The sequence below is a fragment of the Colius striatus genome, chromosome 15 (assembly GCF_028858725.1).
Source record: "Colius striatus isolate bColStr4 chromosome 15, bColStr4.1.hap1, whole genome shotgun sequence".
NCBI lineage: Eukaryota > Metazoa > Chordata > Aves > Coliiformes > Coliidae > Colius > Colius striatus.
The window spans coordinates 4,433,215-4,451,353 of record NC_084773.1 but is presented as its reverse complement, the minus strand read 5'-3'; the positions used below and the strand labels follow the sequence as shown (position 1 = coordinate 4,451,353).

At 54.9% G+C, this 18,139-nt stretch overlaps 1 protein-coding gene across 2 annotated transcripts in view; it reads right to left on the bottom strand.

Moving 5' to 3' along the window:
• RNF123 (ring finger protein 123) overlaps nucleotides 1–18,139 on the bottom strand; it is a 49,734-nt gene that overhangs the window by 6,040 nt on the left and 25,555 nt on the right. For both annotated transcript variants that reach the window (XM_062008365.1, XM_062008366.1), the window contains 8 exons: nucleotides 17,803–17,877; nucleotides 17,201–17,288; nucleotides 16,865–16,952; nucleotides 16,654–16,738; nucleotides 9,567–9,706; nucleotides 9,206–9,394; nucleotides 7,494–7,569; nucleotides 6,476–6,560 (listed from right to left, as the gene is read on the bottom strand). In XM_062008365.1, the coding sequence (XP_061864349.1) occupies nucleotides 6,476–6,560; nucleotides 7,494–7,569; nucleotides 9,206–9,394; nucleotides 9,567–9,706; nucleotides 16,654–16,738; nucleotides 16,865–16,952; nucleotides 17,201–17,288; nucleotides 17,803–17,877 (826 nt within the window). The remainder of the gene's footprint in view (nucleotides 1–6,475; nucleotides 6,561–7,493; nucleotides 7,570–9,205; nucleotides 9,395–9,566; nucleotides 9,707–16,653; nucleotides 16,739–16,864; nucleotides 16,953–17,200; nucleotides 17,289–17,802; nucleotides 17,878–18,139) is intronic.

The following is an 18,139-nucleotide window of genomic DNA, read 5'->3' as shown; positions in this document are numbered from 1 at the left end:
GGGAGCAGGACCCTTTGCAGACCTTCCCCCCCAATCCATACACCCCCACAGCCATTGGGGCCCAGCCCCAAAAGCTACTGGCAGCCCTGTGATCGGTGGGAGGGGAAGATCCCTGTGGCACCAGGACAGCACTAGCACTTGTCTCCCAACTTTTTCAGCCAGGAAACAAGCAGCCTTTTTCCCCACCAGAAAGTCAACCCTGCCCACTGCCCCTGTCAGAAACACCCCCACTCTCACGGAGGGGAGAGCAGCGTCACGAGACAAGCGCAGCTCCCCATGCCTTCCTCCCTCCTGGCTGCTATGTGCCCCGTGGGTGCTGCTGGAGTGCAGAGAGCCATGGTGAAGGTGCAGGGGTGCAGAGTGGCATGGTGAAGGCACTGGGGTGCCATGAAGCACCAGGCCCTGCTAGCCCGTGCCCTCCTGCGCTCCTGCCCGCTGCTGTCCCCGCCTTGCGTGGCCCAGCGCCGTGCTCCTGCTGAGCCCAGGGTGCTGGGGGCTGCTGGGGTGCTTTGGCATCTGATGAGTAGCACCCTGGCCCTAGAGGATGCAGCTGAAGAGATGCCAGGCCCTGGCTTTGCACCCAGGCAGGGATCCCACAGACAAAAGGATGTGGATTTGCTGTGAGCAGGTGAAGTGCTGCTCTGGGCTCCAGCACCTGTGGTGCCTGTCACCATCCTTACAGGCCTCCTTGCAAACCTTCCCCCTCCCCAGTGCCAACACCAGCTTCCCAGGCACTAGAGCTCCTGCAAACCTGCACCCTCAGATGGGGCTCATGACTGAAGCTGGAGTGTAAGAAAAGCTCCCGAGGGCCTCTCTGGGGACACACCAGCCTGGAGAAGCCCAGGAGAGCTCTTCTAGGCTTGCTGCAATCCTCCTGTCCCCGTGGGAAGGCTGAGCCCCACTGTGCCAGGGACAGCACACCTGAGGTTTGTATGGGTGCTGTCCCAAGGGCTCCACTGCTGGTACCCAGGAAAATCCTGCTGCTGCCTCTCACACCTTCCTGATGTTTGGAAAGGACTCTTCAGTGAGCGAGGCAAGGCAGTGTGAACTGTTGAAGCAGTTCATTAAGCAGCCTGAAAAGCAAATCATCTCAGCATGGGAAAAGGTAGCCCCAGAGCACAGCCTCTGCCAGGCAGGAGCTGGGAATTGTACTGGATTCCCCGAGGAATGCAGCGTCCTCTCAGCAGCCATCTGCACCATCACAGCCCCGGCTCCTTGCCAAGCTGGCCTCCCACTCCCTGACTCTGCAGGGTAAAGCGATGGGTCAGCACAAAGCACAGCAGCCCTGGCACACAGGGGCCTGGGCAGGGTAGGGGCTGCCTTTGGGCACTCCCCATTTCCAGCTCAGTGCCTGCTCCTGTGGCCCCGAGGGGCAGGGAGACGCCAGCCTCAGCAGTGCCACTGCTCAGGGTGCAGCGTTTGCAGCTGGCAGCTTGCAGGAACTGTAAGATCAAACTTTTGTTAACCACAAACCCTAGTTGTGAGATGGACATGCCTCTGTGCTCCCACTCACCACCACGTCAGCACTGCAAGACTTGAGCACCACTCATTGTCTGAGCTTTTAGAGCAAGGTAGCAAGGATTCCTTTAGACCGAGGGGTCCATGGAATGTTTACTCCTGCAGCTCCTTCCACCCCAGCGTGCTCAGCAACATGTGCTGAAGGAGCTTTAGTGTTTGATTAACTACAGGGTGCTATGGGAGTGCAGAGACCTGGTGTGTCCAGAGGGGACCAGCTATGTCCTCAGGGTCTCAGCAGTGCTCAAGCACACAGGTGGGTGGACAGGCTGAGTTTAGGAACCTGCAGACCCAGATCTTCTGTCACTTATCCAGCAGAGGTGACCCCAAAACCATGTGGCAATTGAACAGTCTGTTTTGTCTGCCTCCCTCACCTGGCCTTGTGTCTCCTCACTTCCCTGCTCACCAGTGTGATACTCTGTCCAGGGCACCTCTCTGCCTCTTCTTTCCTGCCACTCCTTCCCTCTGCACCCATCCCCACTGTGCCAAGGAGCAGAGTGCAGAGCTCCAACCAGAACTACCCCAACGTCATGTCATCCTGGCAGGTCCCTGGCTCAGGCTCAGCATCCCCAGCACCATGTGGCTGTCTCTGGCTCAGGACTGCAGCTCTGCTGGTTGGTACCACCATCCTCCTGGTGACCACAGTGCTCTTCCCTCTCTCTTCTCCATCCTCCAGGCAGAAGTTCCTGGGAGATGCTCTTTGAAGGCTGGTCAGGCTGTCTCCTCCCTGAGAGCATCAGCTGTGGGCAGGGCTGGGGAGGCCACTGCCTGGCCTCACTCCCCCTGCCTCCAAGGGGATGGTGGCCACAGGGGAAGCCCGAGGCATAGACTGGGGGCCAAGCCCTGGCACAATACAGCTCATCTCTGCTATGAGCAGCCACTCACTTTCCACAAAGCCTGTTCCAAGGGAGATGCCCTCTGCTGATTACAACGTGCCCTCACACGTGGGGGACCGACTGCCTCACCCCTCTGCCTGCTGCTCGCTCTGCTCTGCATCCTGACACAAGCTCTGGCCAACACTGCTCCATTAGCTCACTCCAAAGGAGCCTTAATAGAGAATCTGCTCAATTATTTAGCAGACAAATGGGGGGATGATACTGGCTGAAGGCAGCCAGGGTCTCTGGCATGGCCTCAACACTTCAGTCCAACTCCTGCCTCAGCTCATCAGATGCTGCCGTCCCTCTCCTCGCTGCAAAGCCAGGCCTCTGGCAGCAGGGCCTGGCCCCTGGGCAGTACATGGGCCTCCCTGCCCCTCAGCCCTGCTAGGCACACAGACTCCCACAACAAAGGTGCTGCCCAACTGCTCCCACACCTGTGGGCTGAGATGGGGCAGCTGGTCAGGAAGCCTGAGCAGTCTTACAGTAACACTGCAGAAGCCAAAACAGCTTTAAACGGTGAAGCTGTGGCCTGTTGGTGAGGCAGCACAGCCACCAGCATCAGGCAGCTCTGCTCACACCTGCCAGGGAGCTCTCACTCCCTCCCAGGAGCCCTCCAGGGACAGGCAGCTGCCACGCTCCTGCTGGGAACTAGAAGATCCTCAGCTGGGGTCCTGCCTGTTTCCTGCACTAATTTTCCCTCTGCTCCTTCCCCTGTTACCAGAAACAGCTCCACACAAAACCATGACACCCTGTTTGCAGAGTTCGTGGCACCCTGTGAAGGAGTTGAGCTGGGAAATGCCCAGGCTGTGCCACAGCCACCAGTAAGGCTGGGCAGGGTGGGCTCTGAAGCTGTGCCACAGCCACCAGTAAGGCTGGGCAGGGTGGGCACTGAAGCTGTGCCACAGCGACCAGTAAGGCTGGGCAGGGTGGGCTCTGAAGCTGTGCCACAGCCACCAGTAAGGCTGGGCAGGGTGGGCACTGAAGCTGTGCCACAGCGACCAGTAAGGCTGGGCAGGGTGGGCTCTGAAGCTGTGCCACAGCCACCAGTAAGGCTGGGCAGGGTGGGCACTGAAGCTGTGGCTCACCACCAGCAGCACCAGCCATCCTGCTGAGGAAATGCACTTCTGCTCTCTCAAAAGCACAGCCCTCTGCATCCAGGGACTGAGGTGTACCATGTATCAACTGTCTCATCACATCCCAGTCTGGGCAATGTTCCTTTTTCTCGTGCTTAATGGCTGTTTGACGCCAGGAGGCCGTAGCAAGGGGACTTGATGCCTGGCTGAGTGTCCTGTGCTGGGTGAGGCAGCCGACTGTGTCCTGCTAACGTGGCTGGAGGAGTTGGCAGGGCCCTGCTGTCCTTACTCCCACTGTGCTCACTGCAATGTTTTGGCTTCATAACTGGGACCTCACTCCTTCACCTCCCACATGAACCCATCCTCTCTGTCCCAGGACCAGCCAAATGCCTGTTCACAGTGTCAGTTTGCTGGGTTAGATGCAGCCAGGAAAACCACAGGCAAGCCAAGGAGAGTCAGCCAAGGTCCCGTCCTCACCCCCTGGGGCAGGGTAACAGCCAGTGTCCCTGGTCCTTCCCACACAGAAGTGTCCCAAGGGAAGTTCCTACATGCTAACATGGGCTGGACAATCTCTGTCAGGAACTCGTGGGAATTATCAAATGGGACCTGGAAGAGATTTCTACCTTCTTCCAGCACAGCTTGGGGCAAGTGCTGCTGAGGAAGGAAAAAGGCCCATCCTGTGATCCTGCTCGCTGCACTGAGACACAGGGGAAAGGGAAAAGAGAAGCTGTCTCCATCTGAGTTCACACAACCAGGTCTGCTCTGGCCAGACTGGTTACATATGGCAGCCTTTAAATCTCTCCAGTTACTCCTTTGCAGCAACATGGCCCATGGCAATCATCTCCCATGGAGGATACAGGCCCCTGGCAGGTTCAGATTCTCCACTGCCACTCCATGGGCCATCCTCTCACTCAGGTGCCTGGAGACACACTTCTCATTGCCCTGGGCCAGCTGCTGTTGACCTGTACCATGTGTCTGGCTTCTGGGTGACTGTGGGGAGGACACCCATCCCTATGGGGCTCTGCTCACCCCAGCTGCACATCCAATCTTCAGCACCATGTGGTGCCAAGGCACCTGCACACAGGATCAAACCAGGACTGAACCCTCAAGGAACGCAAGGGCAGTAGAATAACCTCTGTGTGTCCTCTCACACCCCCTGTTTTTCACCATCCCAACCCTGTTTGCTGTTTCTCAACATACCTGCACAGAGCATAACTCCTCTGTAAGTAAGTGAGGTACAACACTCACACCCTGGTCCTCAATCCAGAGTGCTGGACCTCAGTGTCCTCACTGCAACCTTTGCTTGCTTTCATAGATCAGTGCTGTATCAAACCTCAGCTTCAGTGCAGGGCTTTGCAAGATCAGGCAGATGCACTTTGTTTTACAGACACATCTCCCTGTGCTTCCTCCTCTTCCACCCAGAGCTTCTGCTGCTCGTCTTCTAGGTCCACCATAAGGACCTGATGCTTTTCTTGCATTGTTCTTTCTAGTGCCTAAGGAGGTGACCACAAAGCCCTCCAAGTTCAGTCAGAGCCCTGCCTCTTCCCAGCTGCAGGATCCATCAGCTCCTGGTGCTGCCCAGGGCACAGAGGGTGCTGCTGGCACACAGGGCACAGTGCTGCTTGGTGCTCTGCAGCCTCTTTCATATCAGCTTTGCAGGCAGAGAAGACACAGTCCAGAAGCTTTTTGTCTCCCTGCAGGCTGGAAAGGATGTGATTGCCATCACACCAGCATCTTCTCAGTGCTCTATGGAGGCTGCTAAACTGAGGGACACAAAGTGCTTCATCTCTTTCTCTCTTTGGTTTTACACAAGACCTGGCCTGAGACAGATGTTCAAGGGACAGGGAGACAGAGAAGGGTTTCTCTGCCTGACACACAGGGAATTGCTTTATCACCTCCCCATATCCCTCCAGGAAGAAGTGTCTGGTTATGGCACCACATCCATGACGTTTGCCCTTTCCACAGAGCAGGACTCTGAGGGTGAGGAAAATCCACCCCTGCTCACAGTCCAGAAAGGCCACTGATTGCTGACCTTGTGCTGAGCTCTTGGTGTTGTCATGCTTGGGGCTGTGAGGCTGGTGCAGCAGCCATGGGAGACAGGATATAATTAGATATATTTGTGTGCATCTTTGAGTCCTTGAGAGAGGCAGCTGAAAGACTGGCTGCAGGGCTGAGCTGCTTGGCCAGATGGGACCCTGCTCTCTGCAAAGCCAGGCACTATCATGTTCTCCAGATGTGAAAACAAGCAGGATGTGCAGCATGGGCCAAACAGCCCCATCTCCTGCAGTACCCTACAGGGCACTCTGGTCAGGTCAGCCACCTTCAAATGACACTGGCACAAAGCAAAGGCAGGGCTGCAGAGGGTGTGACAGCCAGCCTGCTGGCAGTACAAGCAGGCACAAACACACATCAACCACCACATCATTCCCCCAGTGCCATCTCTCTGATGGTTACCATAAAGACAAGAAGATTTGCTTCATCTGAAAACAGGCATCACCTAAGTGCTTGGACAGGATTTCTGCCACCTTTGTACCAGGTCTGGGCAGACAGAGAATTCTGCACACATTTGGATACCTTCCTGAGATGGGTTCAGTGTGAAGGAGCTCTAACAAGCTCCCTTCCACCCATGGCAGCAGCACTTTGCCTCTGTCACCACAGCAGCACAGCACTTTGACACACAGCACTCACCACCAGCCACAGCAGCTGTCATGTCACAGAGTGCCAGGCCCCATCCCAGGGTGAAGGTTCACATGTGCTGTTGGTACAGTACCTCACAGCTACCTCTCACAAGGGCCTTTCTGCACCACAGGAAGGAATCTGACAGCCAGCAGTAGCACTGGAACACAGCTGCTGCAGGGGCATGAGGCTCTTTGGCCTCTGCCTGCTCCATACACATCTGCCTCGTGTCACTTCAGTCCCCACACACCCACATTGCTCCTGCACCACCTCCCATGAGGCTGACTGCTGCAATGCCCAAAGCCACCTGCTCTGGAACCAAAAGCCACTCACCCCTGACCATCAGTGTCCACAAGCAGCCTGACCAGTATCCCTGTCACAGCCACGAGGATTGGGTAGTGGTCCACACTCTCCAGCCCTATGGAAGGAAAAGGGAAAGAGAGAGCTGTGTGATGGGCAGAGCAGGGCTGCACCCCTCCTCCCAGGGCACAGCAGGGCTGCATCCCTCCTCCCAGAGCACAGCAGGGCTGTACCTCTCCTCCCAGGGCACAGCAGGGCTGCATCTCTCCTCCCAAGCTCAATGCAGAGCAGCCCAGGAGGCACAGTGATGAGGTAACACCCAATGGGGCCATGGGTTTTTGCCCCACTGATGCAAACCCCACACTCAGGTCTTGCTGTCACAATGGAGCACCCCTGCCTCAGCCACACTGCAAGTGGAAAAGGTGGTCTGTCCCCTCTTAAGCAGGCAGGAGAACCCACCTGCTGTATGGGAAATGCAGGATGCTTGTACCAGCACCTGGAGCCAGTCTCTGCCCACAGCCCCAGCTCAGCTGCCCCCAGTCACCTCCATGAGGCAGAGGGCTGGTATTGCTGTGAGCAGCTTCCCCCAGCAGTTCAGTGCACCCTTTACTTGATGCAGAGCCCAGCAACCAAGCCTGCTACCTAAACTGTGATTGTCCAGGGCTTTGAGCCTTTCACACAGCTCCCACCTGTGTCAGATCAGTGCCTAACAGGACACCTTCCTGCCAGGCACAGTGCATCTGCCACTTTCACCACAGACAGCCAGACCCAGGTATCTGCTGTCTTGTGAGAACAGGGATCCTGGAGGGAAGCAGAGCTGCTGGGCAGCCAGGGGCTCAGGGCCCAGGGAGAACACCAATGCTCACATCTGTCTGGAGGATTTATGTGTCTTCTGAGGAGAGCATTCCCATGGCAGGGTGTGGGACCAAACTGGATTCCCAGCAGGGATGTGGCAGGCCTGAGGTCTGATCCCAAACACCTCTGCATCAACCCTTGGTGTGAGCCATCCCTCACCTCCCTGCAGAGGGCCAGAGTCAGTGCACAGACTCACCTGGCAGGCGGAGGTTGACCACTCTGTCAAACAAGTTCCTCTCAGCTGTCACACGGTTCAGCACTTGGTTCAAGAGCTGTGTGGTGAAAAGCAGAGAGGGGTTGTGTTTTCTAGATGGGCCTTCATATAAGCAGTATCCAAAGAGCATGCATTGGGGCAGCATGTCCTTATGGTTCATGCTGGGTGCCAGAGAGCTGGTGGCTGCAGGGAGGGAGGCTCACAGCACTGACCTAGCTTGGTCCTGCCATGGGAGGAGGTGGCACCACACCATGATGGTTGTACCAGACCCAACCAGGGAAGAGTCATTCTGAGTCCAAGATACCTGAATCTCAGCCTCCTCCACCTAAATCTGAGTCTCATTTATGGAAGTCAAGCTGCTTCTGTGGATAAAAGCTCTTGGCAAGCAGAAGCTTCAGTCCCTAGGAGTCCAGCCTCCCTCTCTGCAGTCCCCAGGGCAGCCACAGCCTGTGAAGAGCAAGCTGGCAGCTGTAGGCAAAAGCAATGTCAGCAGGGTCCTGCCCTGCCTGGAGCTGGCAGCAGGACAGATCTACCAGCCCTGAAGCACAGGATGAGCACAGAGAGCAATCAGCTGCTCTGCCAAACACAGCAGCACCACAGGGCAGGGTTTCTGCCTGTGACCAGCAGAGAAGGAATCAGCTGTAAAGACACTTAATTAGTCCCCATTAGCTCACATCCAAACTCACAGTGGGATGAGCAAGGACCATTCCAGGCTTGACATGACCACTGCAAGCTGAGCATCAGCTCTCAGATGCAGCACCCCTCTTCCCTTTGCCCTCATGGATGAAGAGCAGAACACTGCATCCCTCTGTGGGCATGTTCAGTCATGGGACACAGCTTTACAGCAGCACCAGGACACGAAGGGGATGCTGCAGTGCTCTGCTCTCTACTGCCCATCTCCCAGCTCTGCCTAACCCACCTGTGAAGGGCCCCTCAGTTTCCTCCTCACACAGTGACCCTACAGAAATCCCAGACTGAGCATTTCCCTCATGATTGCTGAACTAGACCACACTGTCTTGCTTTGACTCATCTGCTCAGAGCCCTCAACCCTTGGGTCAACCCAACCTTTGTGGTATAGTGAGGATACACATTACTGCTCTCCACAGGCTGACTCCTACAAGAGCAGCCTGTCCTCAGGGCTCTCCAGGCTTACCCGTGCTTTAGAACAGAAGCTCATTTACTGGTGCCTAAGGGGTGCTATGGGTTAGAATGAAGCTGTCCTGGTCATGCCAGCAGGGAAGTGGAGATGTATAGTACCATATTCTAGGACTGAGGGACAAAGGACCAAGACACAGGCCTAAACACTGGGGCATGTTCCCTGTGAAGGCAGCTACAGCCTCCACAGCTCTTTGCTGAGATGTACCACACCTCCTTTCCAGACTTCATAGCACTGCTTGTCACAGGCAAGTTCAGCATTTACTGAGTGCAAGAAACAGGCCACAGCTCATCTGATGGAAGATTTTAAGTGGCCATCATCCTCCCTTCTTCTAGAAAGAAGGTGGGGGTGGAAATCAGCTGTGCCAAAGAGGGGAGCAGCTGACATAGGGATTTCAGGGAGCACCCCTTGTTCTGCAGCGGCTGGGTCTGCTGCAGCAGCTTTAGTTGCTTCAGCACTGGCAGCAGGAGCTCCCAGTGCACAGCACATGCAGAGAGAGGGCAGAGGGGCCCTCCCAGCCCTTCAGAGGGTGCTGTACCTGCGCAAGCCTCCGGAGCAGCAGCTCTGAGGATGGGCGATTCCAGTCGAGGAAGATCTCTGGCGCCAGCGTGACCGTCATTTCCAGCACCCTGAGCAAGCTGACTGACAGGTCAAAGCAGGTGGCACACACCTTCAGCTGCCTGCTGTCCACAAAGTTCCTCTCCAAGCGCTCTGCTGCCTGCTGGATCTGCCAAGCAACACAGCCAGAGTCACTCAGTGCTCCTTCCCCAGAGCAGAGCCACGACCCCCAGCCCAGCTCCCGTGCACAGCAGGGAACCACTGCACGCCCAGCCTCCGGGTCTTGAACCTTGATGCAGGTAGGACACAGGCACCTGTGGAGCCCTGGGCAGCACCCTCACCTCCTGAATCATGCCAATGAACTCGGAGAAAGCCCAGTTGAGCTGGTTGAGGACGCTGTTGAGGAAGCTGGGGGCCAGGTCGCGGTCGCTGCGGAGCAGGTCTGCCATGTGCCGCTGCAGCAAGGTGGAGGGACACGGCTCTGCAGGGAGAAAGGGACAGTTCAGCAGGCCTGGGGGTGTGGGGCAGGGGCAGGCTGGGTCCTGGGCTCAGTAAATGTTGGTTTGTGACTTACAGTAAGCAGAGCTGGCAGGGCACTGGGAGCCAGGGAGCAGGGGCTATTCTGAGCAGCAGCCTCGCCTGTCATACCCCCGAGCTCGTTTTTGCAACGCCAGCCCGAATTAAGCAGGGAAGAGCCCTGTGTGCTGGCTGCTGCCCACGTGCACAGGAGCACTGCCCTGCAGCTCAGCAGCCCTCCTGCTCAGCTCTGCAGAAGCCTGTGGGCAGGTCAGCAGTAGCTGCTCCTCATACCAGTGTGGCAGCAGCTGCCTGGAGCCAGCACAGGCACCTCTGCCCTCACGTGGCCATGCCTGTCTGCCTGTGTCTGAGGAAGAAGGAAACCAGTAAATCCCACTCTTGAGAGGCTTCTGCATGGAGCTGGGGCTGGCTCTGTCTTCAGCAAGCTCAGGCAGTGCTGCCCTTGCTCCCTGGCCAGGTTCAGCCTGAGCACAGAGATGTCCCTGCAGTGACATCTCACCTCTGGGGTTTTCCACTATCAAGAGCACAGACAGGGTCAGAACCAGCACCTTGGAAACAGGGCTGCATGTGGCACTGGCCCCTATGGACAGGCAAAGAAAGGAAGGAAGCACAAATGGGACAGATGCTTCTCACCAGCAGAAGGATCCACTGTGAGCAAGAGGCTCACAAAAGCATTCAGCACTAGGAGGGAAGAGCATCAGAGTTCAAACCACAGGCTAAAACTGAGGGCTTGGAGAAAGAAACTTGAGCAGACTTACCAAATGTAGGGAAAACACCCAATCTAACTACTTTTCCCTCTACCTGAAGCTATTAGTAAGTAAGAGCAGGGGGAAGCTCTGGCAGCACCAGCACTGTGGTGCCCAGAGGAACAGGCTGTGCTGTGACTGCAGGTCTTTGGGGTGGCAGCCTGCTGGAAGGGCCAGTGGGCAACAGAAACACAGGGTGACCTCCATCACATCCCTCAGGAGGGGGATTGAGAAGCAAGGGATAAGTACAGACTGATAGCTGGGATTAGCAAAGCCAGAGAGGGATGGCAGGAGGCTGCCAGCTCAAATGGGAACAGAATAAATTGTTCTGTAAGTACTCAATGAGCTTCTGCTGTCAGAGAGGACACACACTGATGTCTCACAGTGCATAATCACTCTGGGCAGACCAGCACCCTGGCTTTGATCCTGCCTAAAAGTACATCTCTGGGAGGGACTTCATCACAAGAAACACTTTTCTTGTCCTACTCCCACCTGCAGGCTCTTTCCCAGCCCTGGGGTACACGTGGCTCAGGGACAGCCCAAGCCAGACATCCCTCTCACTTATTTAGTGCTCCTCAGTGTGTTTCTTGCCCAGGGCTTCCTGAAACTGTGTAAGCCTTTAGCATTGAACACATCCTGGAGCAACACTTCACAGCTCAGCTGTGTGTGGCTGGAGGGATTTGGATTTGAACTTGGCTCCTACTCAGTTCTCTGCAACCTCCCCCTTGTAGTGGCAGAGGCAGTGAGATGCTGCTCTCAAGTTACATGGATCTCCAGTTAGCCCCGATTTCAGACCTTTATGTTAGTCTTTCAAATGGAAACAGTCCCAGTGTCCTGTTTTTGTCCCCTTTGCCACTCCTCCCTGAGCCTGGCTGGTTCTCCCAGACTTTCTCTGGGGAGGTGGGATCAGAAGCTCACACAACACCCAAACCACAAGTGCAGGGCAGATTTGCACAAAGACATAACGTGCTTTGGTTTGTTTCTGTTTTGCTTCCCTCATAAATGCTGCTGCTGCTTTGACTGGGCATCAAGTTGATATTTTCCAAAAGATGAGAGTTCAAGGATAACCCTGTTGCAGGAACTACAGTTTGAGAGTCTCAGGAACTTGCTGGTTGCAAGGCACAAGTGGAGAAGCCCAGCAGTCAACACTGGAGCCCACTTGGTTGTCTTCTCTCTCTGTGATGGATGGCAGAGCGCAGCACATTTGCTTTAGACACTAAACAAGGGTGTTTGATGTGCTAGAGGCACCTTGAGCAACGTGAGGATTGGGGGGAAAAACCTGCTCATATACAAAAAAAGGACAAAATTCTGCATCTGATGAAGGATGACCCTAAACATCAGTCCTGGATGGGGAACTACAGCCTGAGCACCATCCCATAAAGGGGTTTTGTAGGATACCAGCTTGAATAGGGACAGGTGAAGGCTCTCACTACAACTAAGAGGTGGGTGATGGTAGGAGGATGTGTTCAGTTGATCAAGGGAAGATGCCACCCCTTTGCTTGGCCCTGGAGAGGTCACACCTGAAACATCAAGGCTCTTTCCTCAGGAGGGTGCACAGACAGGTCCCAGGTAGCCCATCATGCAATCTTGTCTCTAAGGGTTACGCTCAGCTCACAGAGCACCAATTTCTACCTTCATTTTCCCTTTGCATTCACCACTCTACATCAGTGCTGAATGCCACCTGTTTTCTCTCCCAGTCATTCAGAACTGGAAGGTCCTTACCCCAGGGTTAAGCTTTTGAGTTCTGTTTTCCCCAACCTCCCTTCAACATGTAAAAAGTGCTTTTCATGGAAAGTGCTGACACTCCAGCCTTCGAGGACTGAAGCAGTTCCAGGCCAGGATCAGCTTTATGGGCTGTCCCCTTGGTCTGTCGCCAAAGCCTCTTCTATCAACATTTCAGGTCAGGACTGATCTCAAAATGAATGGCCCAGCCAAAGACTACCTCATTTGAAGGCAGCCTTGGCTTTCTGAAGATGTTCCCATGCTTGTAATAACTTGCTTTACCCTGACTTTGAGCCAATGACTATTTCCTCAATGGTCTGTTTTCCAATAAGTGCTGTGAATTTGCTCCAGATCTCCAATTCTAGGTTCTTAAATGCTTTCCCTGCTGCTGGCAAAGACTGTGCCAGCCTATAAAAGCATGAGAAAGTGCTGCCTCTGGTCAAACCTCTCCCTAGTTACGTAGGTTGTTTTAGGGTTTGAAGCTAACCCCAGGAAACAGTGCTCCCAAGAGGATTCTGAATCTAAAGACACTGAGGTCACTGCCAGGCTTTGGAAGCAACACAAGCAATCAGCCTTGGAACACAGCAGAAGCAGCTTCATCCCCTGTATGAGCTCCCAGGTGAGGTTCTCCATAAGGCAATCATTAGAGGTAACCAGAAACCTAACCCTGGTGCTGTGTTCACCTTCACTTGCAAGGTGTTCTGCTTTGCTCAGACATTTCCACCCACTTCCTTCACATCTTGGTCACACCACTGCCCTCCTGGGTGACAGCACAGCCCTTACCTGTGCCAGTTCAGACAGGCACAGCCTTTCACAAAGACTCTGTGGATCCTCACTGATGTGGTTACCTTCTTAACCCTGGCAAGTGTTTCTAAAGCTTCTAACTCCCTAATAGAAAAGCCACTCAGTCTCGGCTTAGCCATCATTATGACAGATAAAGATCAGACACTGGAACAGAAAGCAGTGGTTTTCCAAGGCCAGAAATGATGACCTCAATACATTTAATGTGGGCAATAGAGCATGGCCCTGAGTGATTACAGATATATCTGATGTTTCCACAACACAAACTTCCCCACAAAAACATGAGCAAAACAGGCAGAGGAAGAAAAGCCAATCACCTAGGTGTGAGGGGACACAGTGAATAAAGACACAGAAAAGAAACATCCACCAGGAATGACACCACATGCAAAGCTGCTTCAGCCAGGAGAAAGAATCCCAGCAGAATTAGTAACAGAAAAAGTAGTCATGGGAGAAAATCTAACAGGAGCAGGGGCCCACAGATAGAGTTAGAAAGCAATCAAGCAAAGTGGAAGCCTTCAATAAGTGCTCCTACTAGGCAATTGGAAAGAAGTAGGGTCATGTACTTTCATCACAGGAAGATAATGATGTACTTTAAGAGTTTGCTAATGACCCAGGAAGATTTATAACAGGGCTGTTTGTGAGAAGTCTTGGTCAGCAGCCCAAGGGGGGCTCTGCACACTGCAGCATTTCCAGCAGGGCTGGGAGCACAGAGGAGGAAAGCCCCACATGGACCACATTCAGCAGAAAGATTGTTCCACCCAACACTAGTAGGAGTTTTGGAAAGTAGATGTGAAACTGTTGCAGCTCAGTGGCTGTTGGACTGCTGACACAGCAGTGAGAAGGGTAAGCTGGGCATGCAGAGGTCCAAGCCACCAGTGAGCTGTGACAGTGCAAAGGTACATTTGGGGAGGACCAAAGTGAACGTTGCAGGGTGAGGCTGAAGGAAAGCAAGTGACATTCAGGGGATGAGATATCAGTGTGGTTGAGTGCAAGGCATCAGGACACCCCAGCACACGCCTGGGACTCCCACATGCCTCCAAGCTGGTTAATGCAAACACTGGCTCCCTGACTGGCACCTCTGGGGCAGCTGGATATGTGGGAAGGGTGAACACTGAAGCTCACAGAAAAGCAAAACCCCTTCCTGAGTAAGACACAGAGGCTACACTTGCTTTTGACCAGTGAAAAGGTCCCTGATATACAGACACTTTTGAAGAATCAAGTGTAGTGCACGGAGTTTAACCCAGCAGAGACAGGCAGAGCAGCAGCAGTGGATGACAGATGAGGTCAGGTATCTTCCCAGCAGGAAAAACTGATAGGATTTCTTTCTAAGGGTGGGGAACTACTATCCAAATGGCTTGGACACTTCAATTGCCATCAGCTGATGCTCTAGGTATTGTCAGATCAAGCAGGATTTCTCCTGAAAGGCCTCTTTAGCTTAGGCTAAACTTCCAGGACCTGGGAAGGGGCTGTGGCTGAATTCTCTGGCCCACGCTGCACAACAGCTCTGATAGATGATCTCACCGTCCCATCCACCTCCTCTCCACCCCAAGGCCTGGGGCAAAGGTGCCCTGTGCTGCAACCTGAAGCCACCCTGCATGTCAGTGAAAGCAGGGCAGGCTGGGCCTGGCCCAGGGCCGGGGCTGCTGCTCACCGTGTGCGTGCCGTGGCAAGGCTGGCCGCTCTTACCAGCACCATGCAAGCAAAACAAGCTCCTCCAGATCCACCCCCGCCTCTGAGCACAACCCCTGCCTGCTCCCAGCAGCCAAACCAGGGCCAGAGCTCTGCCTGCAGGGCTAAGGAACAACTCAGGGAGCCAGCAGGAACACACAGGGCCGTTCTGAGCCTCTCCCTGTCCTTGGGCCAGCCCAGCAGCCACCTCCATGCCCATTATCCGTGAGCACAGGCCACGGTGCAAGGCTGCACCAGCACACCCTCCCCACCTTGACAGGGTCCTCCAAGGAGCATCTCCAAAGCAGGACAAGGCTGCAGCACCAGAGAAGAGGGGCTTCCCAAGCTCCCTTCAGCCTGGCCTGAAAAAGCAGCCCCAGACAAACAGGGATTTCCTTCAGCTCAGCAGTTTTCCCATTGTCTCTGGCAACGCTCAAATTGCAACAAGGTGAAGACCAATGGGGGAAAGGTGAGGGGCATTGCCTCCTTTTCTCTCCCTGGGCAGCATCTCAAGGACACCTCTGTCCCCTGTCCCTCTCCAATTAAATCAGCATTCATTATTGATTAGGTTGCACCTTAAAATAGCATTCCCAAGAGCAAGTCCCCAGTAGCCAGCCCGGCCCACTCCGGGCTCAGACTGTGTGGAGCCACCCAGAGTGGATGGAGACAGGCACCAAAAGCTGAGCAACAATGCTCCTGCCCCACAGCTCCCTGGGATGGGTGTAGCTCAGGGACTGGTGGCAGCCATTCAGGGGCTTGCTTGTGAGGTAGGAGGAGGCTGAGTGGATAGTCATGAGGTCTCTCCCACATGTGTACCAGGGCTTGCCCTTTGTCCTCCAAGGATGAGAGGAAGCCAAGGCTGGCACAGCCCGTGGCAGGGCTCTGACCCCAGAGGTAGCCCTGAGAAAATAGGTGTAAGGGGGGATGCATGGTGCAGCCTCAGAGACTGTCACATGGGCACCAGCCTGCCTGGCATCTCCCAGGCACCTGACTGAGACAAATGACCACTGGGTGAAGCCCTCTGCCCCCAGAGCAGGGTGTCTCTAGACAGGAAAGGAGGAGGAGGGAGCTCTCTAAAAGCTACTTCACCAGACATGAGAGGGTCACATAACAAACTTACTCTGGAAACTAGCAACAGAGAGATCTCCTGGGCACCCACAGAGAGAGAAAGAGAACAAGAATGCTGTTAAAACAGAGACAGGCAGCTTTCCCCACTGGCCAGGGCTCAGTGCACAACCTCACACGCTGCCTGCCCGCATCAGGCTGCAGCACCTTCTGTTCCCCATCCCTGAGCGGCTCTCCAGGAGCAAGGGCTGCCACAAAATCTTTTCCACAGCAGAGGGAGGGTCAGGAATGTATCCAGACAGACCCAGACCCTGCAAGGGTGAAGCTGGGGATGTGTTCAGCTCAGGAAAGGCACCTTCTCCTCCCCACATCTTTCTCAGCCACAGCAGAGTCAAAGAATCCTGCAGTTTGGTGGCAGTGCCAAGAATCAAACTGCATTGCCAAAGGCAGGACAGGCTCTGAGAGATGCCTCATAGAAACACTCCCTGCTTGCCACCTTGTCCAGAGCCCTGCCTCCCTGGGCACCTGCTCCCTCTCACACAGTACCTGCTGCTTGGCACACTCATCAACTCTGTGGCCATCAGAGAGTCTTCTCCCAGGCTTACATTATGGGATAAAGCTCTGCTAAGGATGCAGTCCTGGGCCTCTCTCCTCTCCCTTGAAGGGCAAGAACCCCTCCCTGTGATTGATCTAATCAATCAGCCAGCACACAAGGGTCCCTAGCCAGTGCAGAGAGGCTGGGGGTGCAAAGATCAGGCCTGGGTGTTTAGTCAGGATTCCCCTTCTTCAGCAGCCACCTCAGCAGCTGGCCTGGCCCATAGTAAGGACAGCTGCTAGGGAAGAGGCTGGCCCTCCCTCAGCACCCATGCCTGTGCCCTGCCCCACTCACTCTGCAGGCTGGGCAGGCTGGCATCCTCAGGCTTGGTTTTCAGCAGGTGTGGGAGCCGTGTGTATCTGTACCCAAAGCCACAGCCCTGGGAAAAGACAAAAGAAAAGATCTTAGAGGCTGAAGACAGTTGGAGCTTCCTTCTACTGAGAAGTGAAATGCTCAGTGTGCAGGTAGCCCCAGACACTGAGGGGCAGGGAGGGAGGACACTCACCCGCCACAGCCTGACGAGGATCCAGTTGGTCTGTGCCCAGGGCCGCTGCTCATAGGGAGCCAGGAGGTTCTTCATCATGGAGATTCGCCTGTCAGACAGGGACAGAGCTCAGCCCAAAGGGTCTGGGGGCAACACACAGTAAAGTAGGACCCATGGAGCTAGGGCAGGGCAAAGCCACTGGTATAAGGGTGACTGAAGGCTCCCAAATCAACTCCAGTCCCCTGCGGCAGCTCCCAGCCCCTTGGCGGTGCTTTGAAGCCCACCTGCTCCCCCACCCAGCCCTGCCACCACTCCAGCCCTGCCCCAGCCCCCTGGGAACAGGCAGGGAACACTTACTGCTCCTCTGGGATCCTCTCCACAGCACGCAGCGAGTGCGGGTAGCAGACGTAGCTGGCCAAGGCCTGCATCAGGGAGTCCCGGATGTCTGAGGAGGAACGAGAAGGGACCAGGCTGGGCACACGACGACACAGCACACCAGGGAGCCCAGAGCACCAGAGGCTGCAGGGACTGACTCTTACTGTCCCAGCTGGTGTAGAGAGTGTGCTTACACTCATGCAGCTAAGGAATAAGCCCAGATTGGACATGCAAGTAGCTGGGACATGAGTCCCGCTCTCAGAAGGGTATCCCAGGTGATGCATCCAACCCTGCAACAAGCAGGGAACACCAGACAAGGGCAGTGCCTGGCCTCTCTTTGCATGTGCAGACACAAAGCACTCAACAGATTCAGAAGACACATCCCATCAGATGTCTGGTGAGCCACTGGCAGTGGATCTGGCCAGAGCTGCAAAATCAACAACCCACAGCAGAGGAGGGCAGCTTTTACTCCTGTTACTATCCCAAAGCAGAGGAGGGCAGCTTTTACTCCTGTTACCACTCCAAAGCAGGGAAGTGCAGCTTTACCCCTGTTACCACCCCAAAGCAGGGAAGTGCAGCTTTACCTGTGCCAACAATCCTTGAGTCAGCAAAATGCTTGGCCAGGATGGCAGCGAGGCGCATCAGGGTCTCTTCGTAGCCTGCAAAGAGAAGGAAGGAGCAGAGGTCACACCAACAGCCTAATGGGCAGCCCTGTGGCCCCAGCATTCCTGTGGGCATGGAATTAACTGCTGCCACAGCTAACTGCAGCTTTGTGGTGTGTCTAGTTGTCAAAGCAGCCAGCTGTGAAAACACATTTGTGTCCAACAACCTCTCACTTCAGTCTACAGAGTCTGAAATAGCTACTCAGAGAAAGACATCCTGCCATTGAGCTGGATGACAAGAGAGAGATGCCTAGTACAG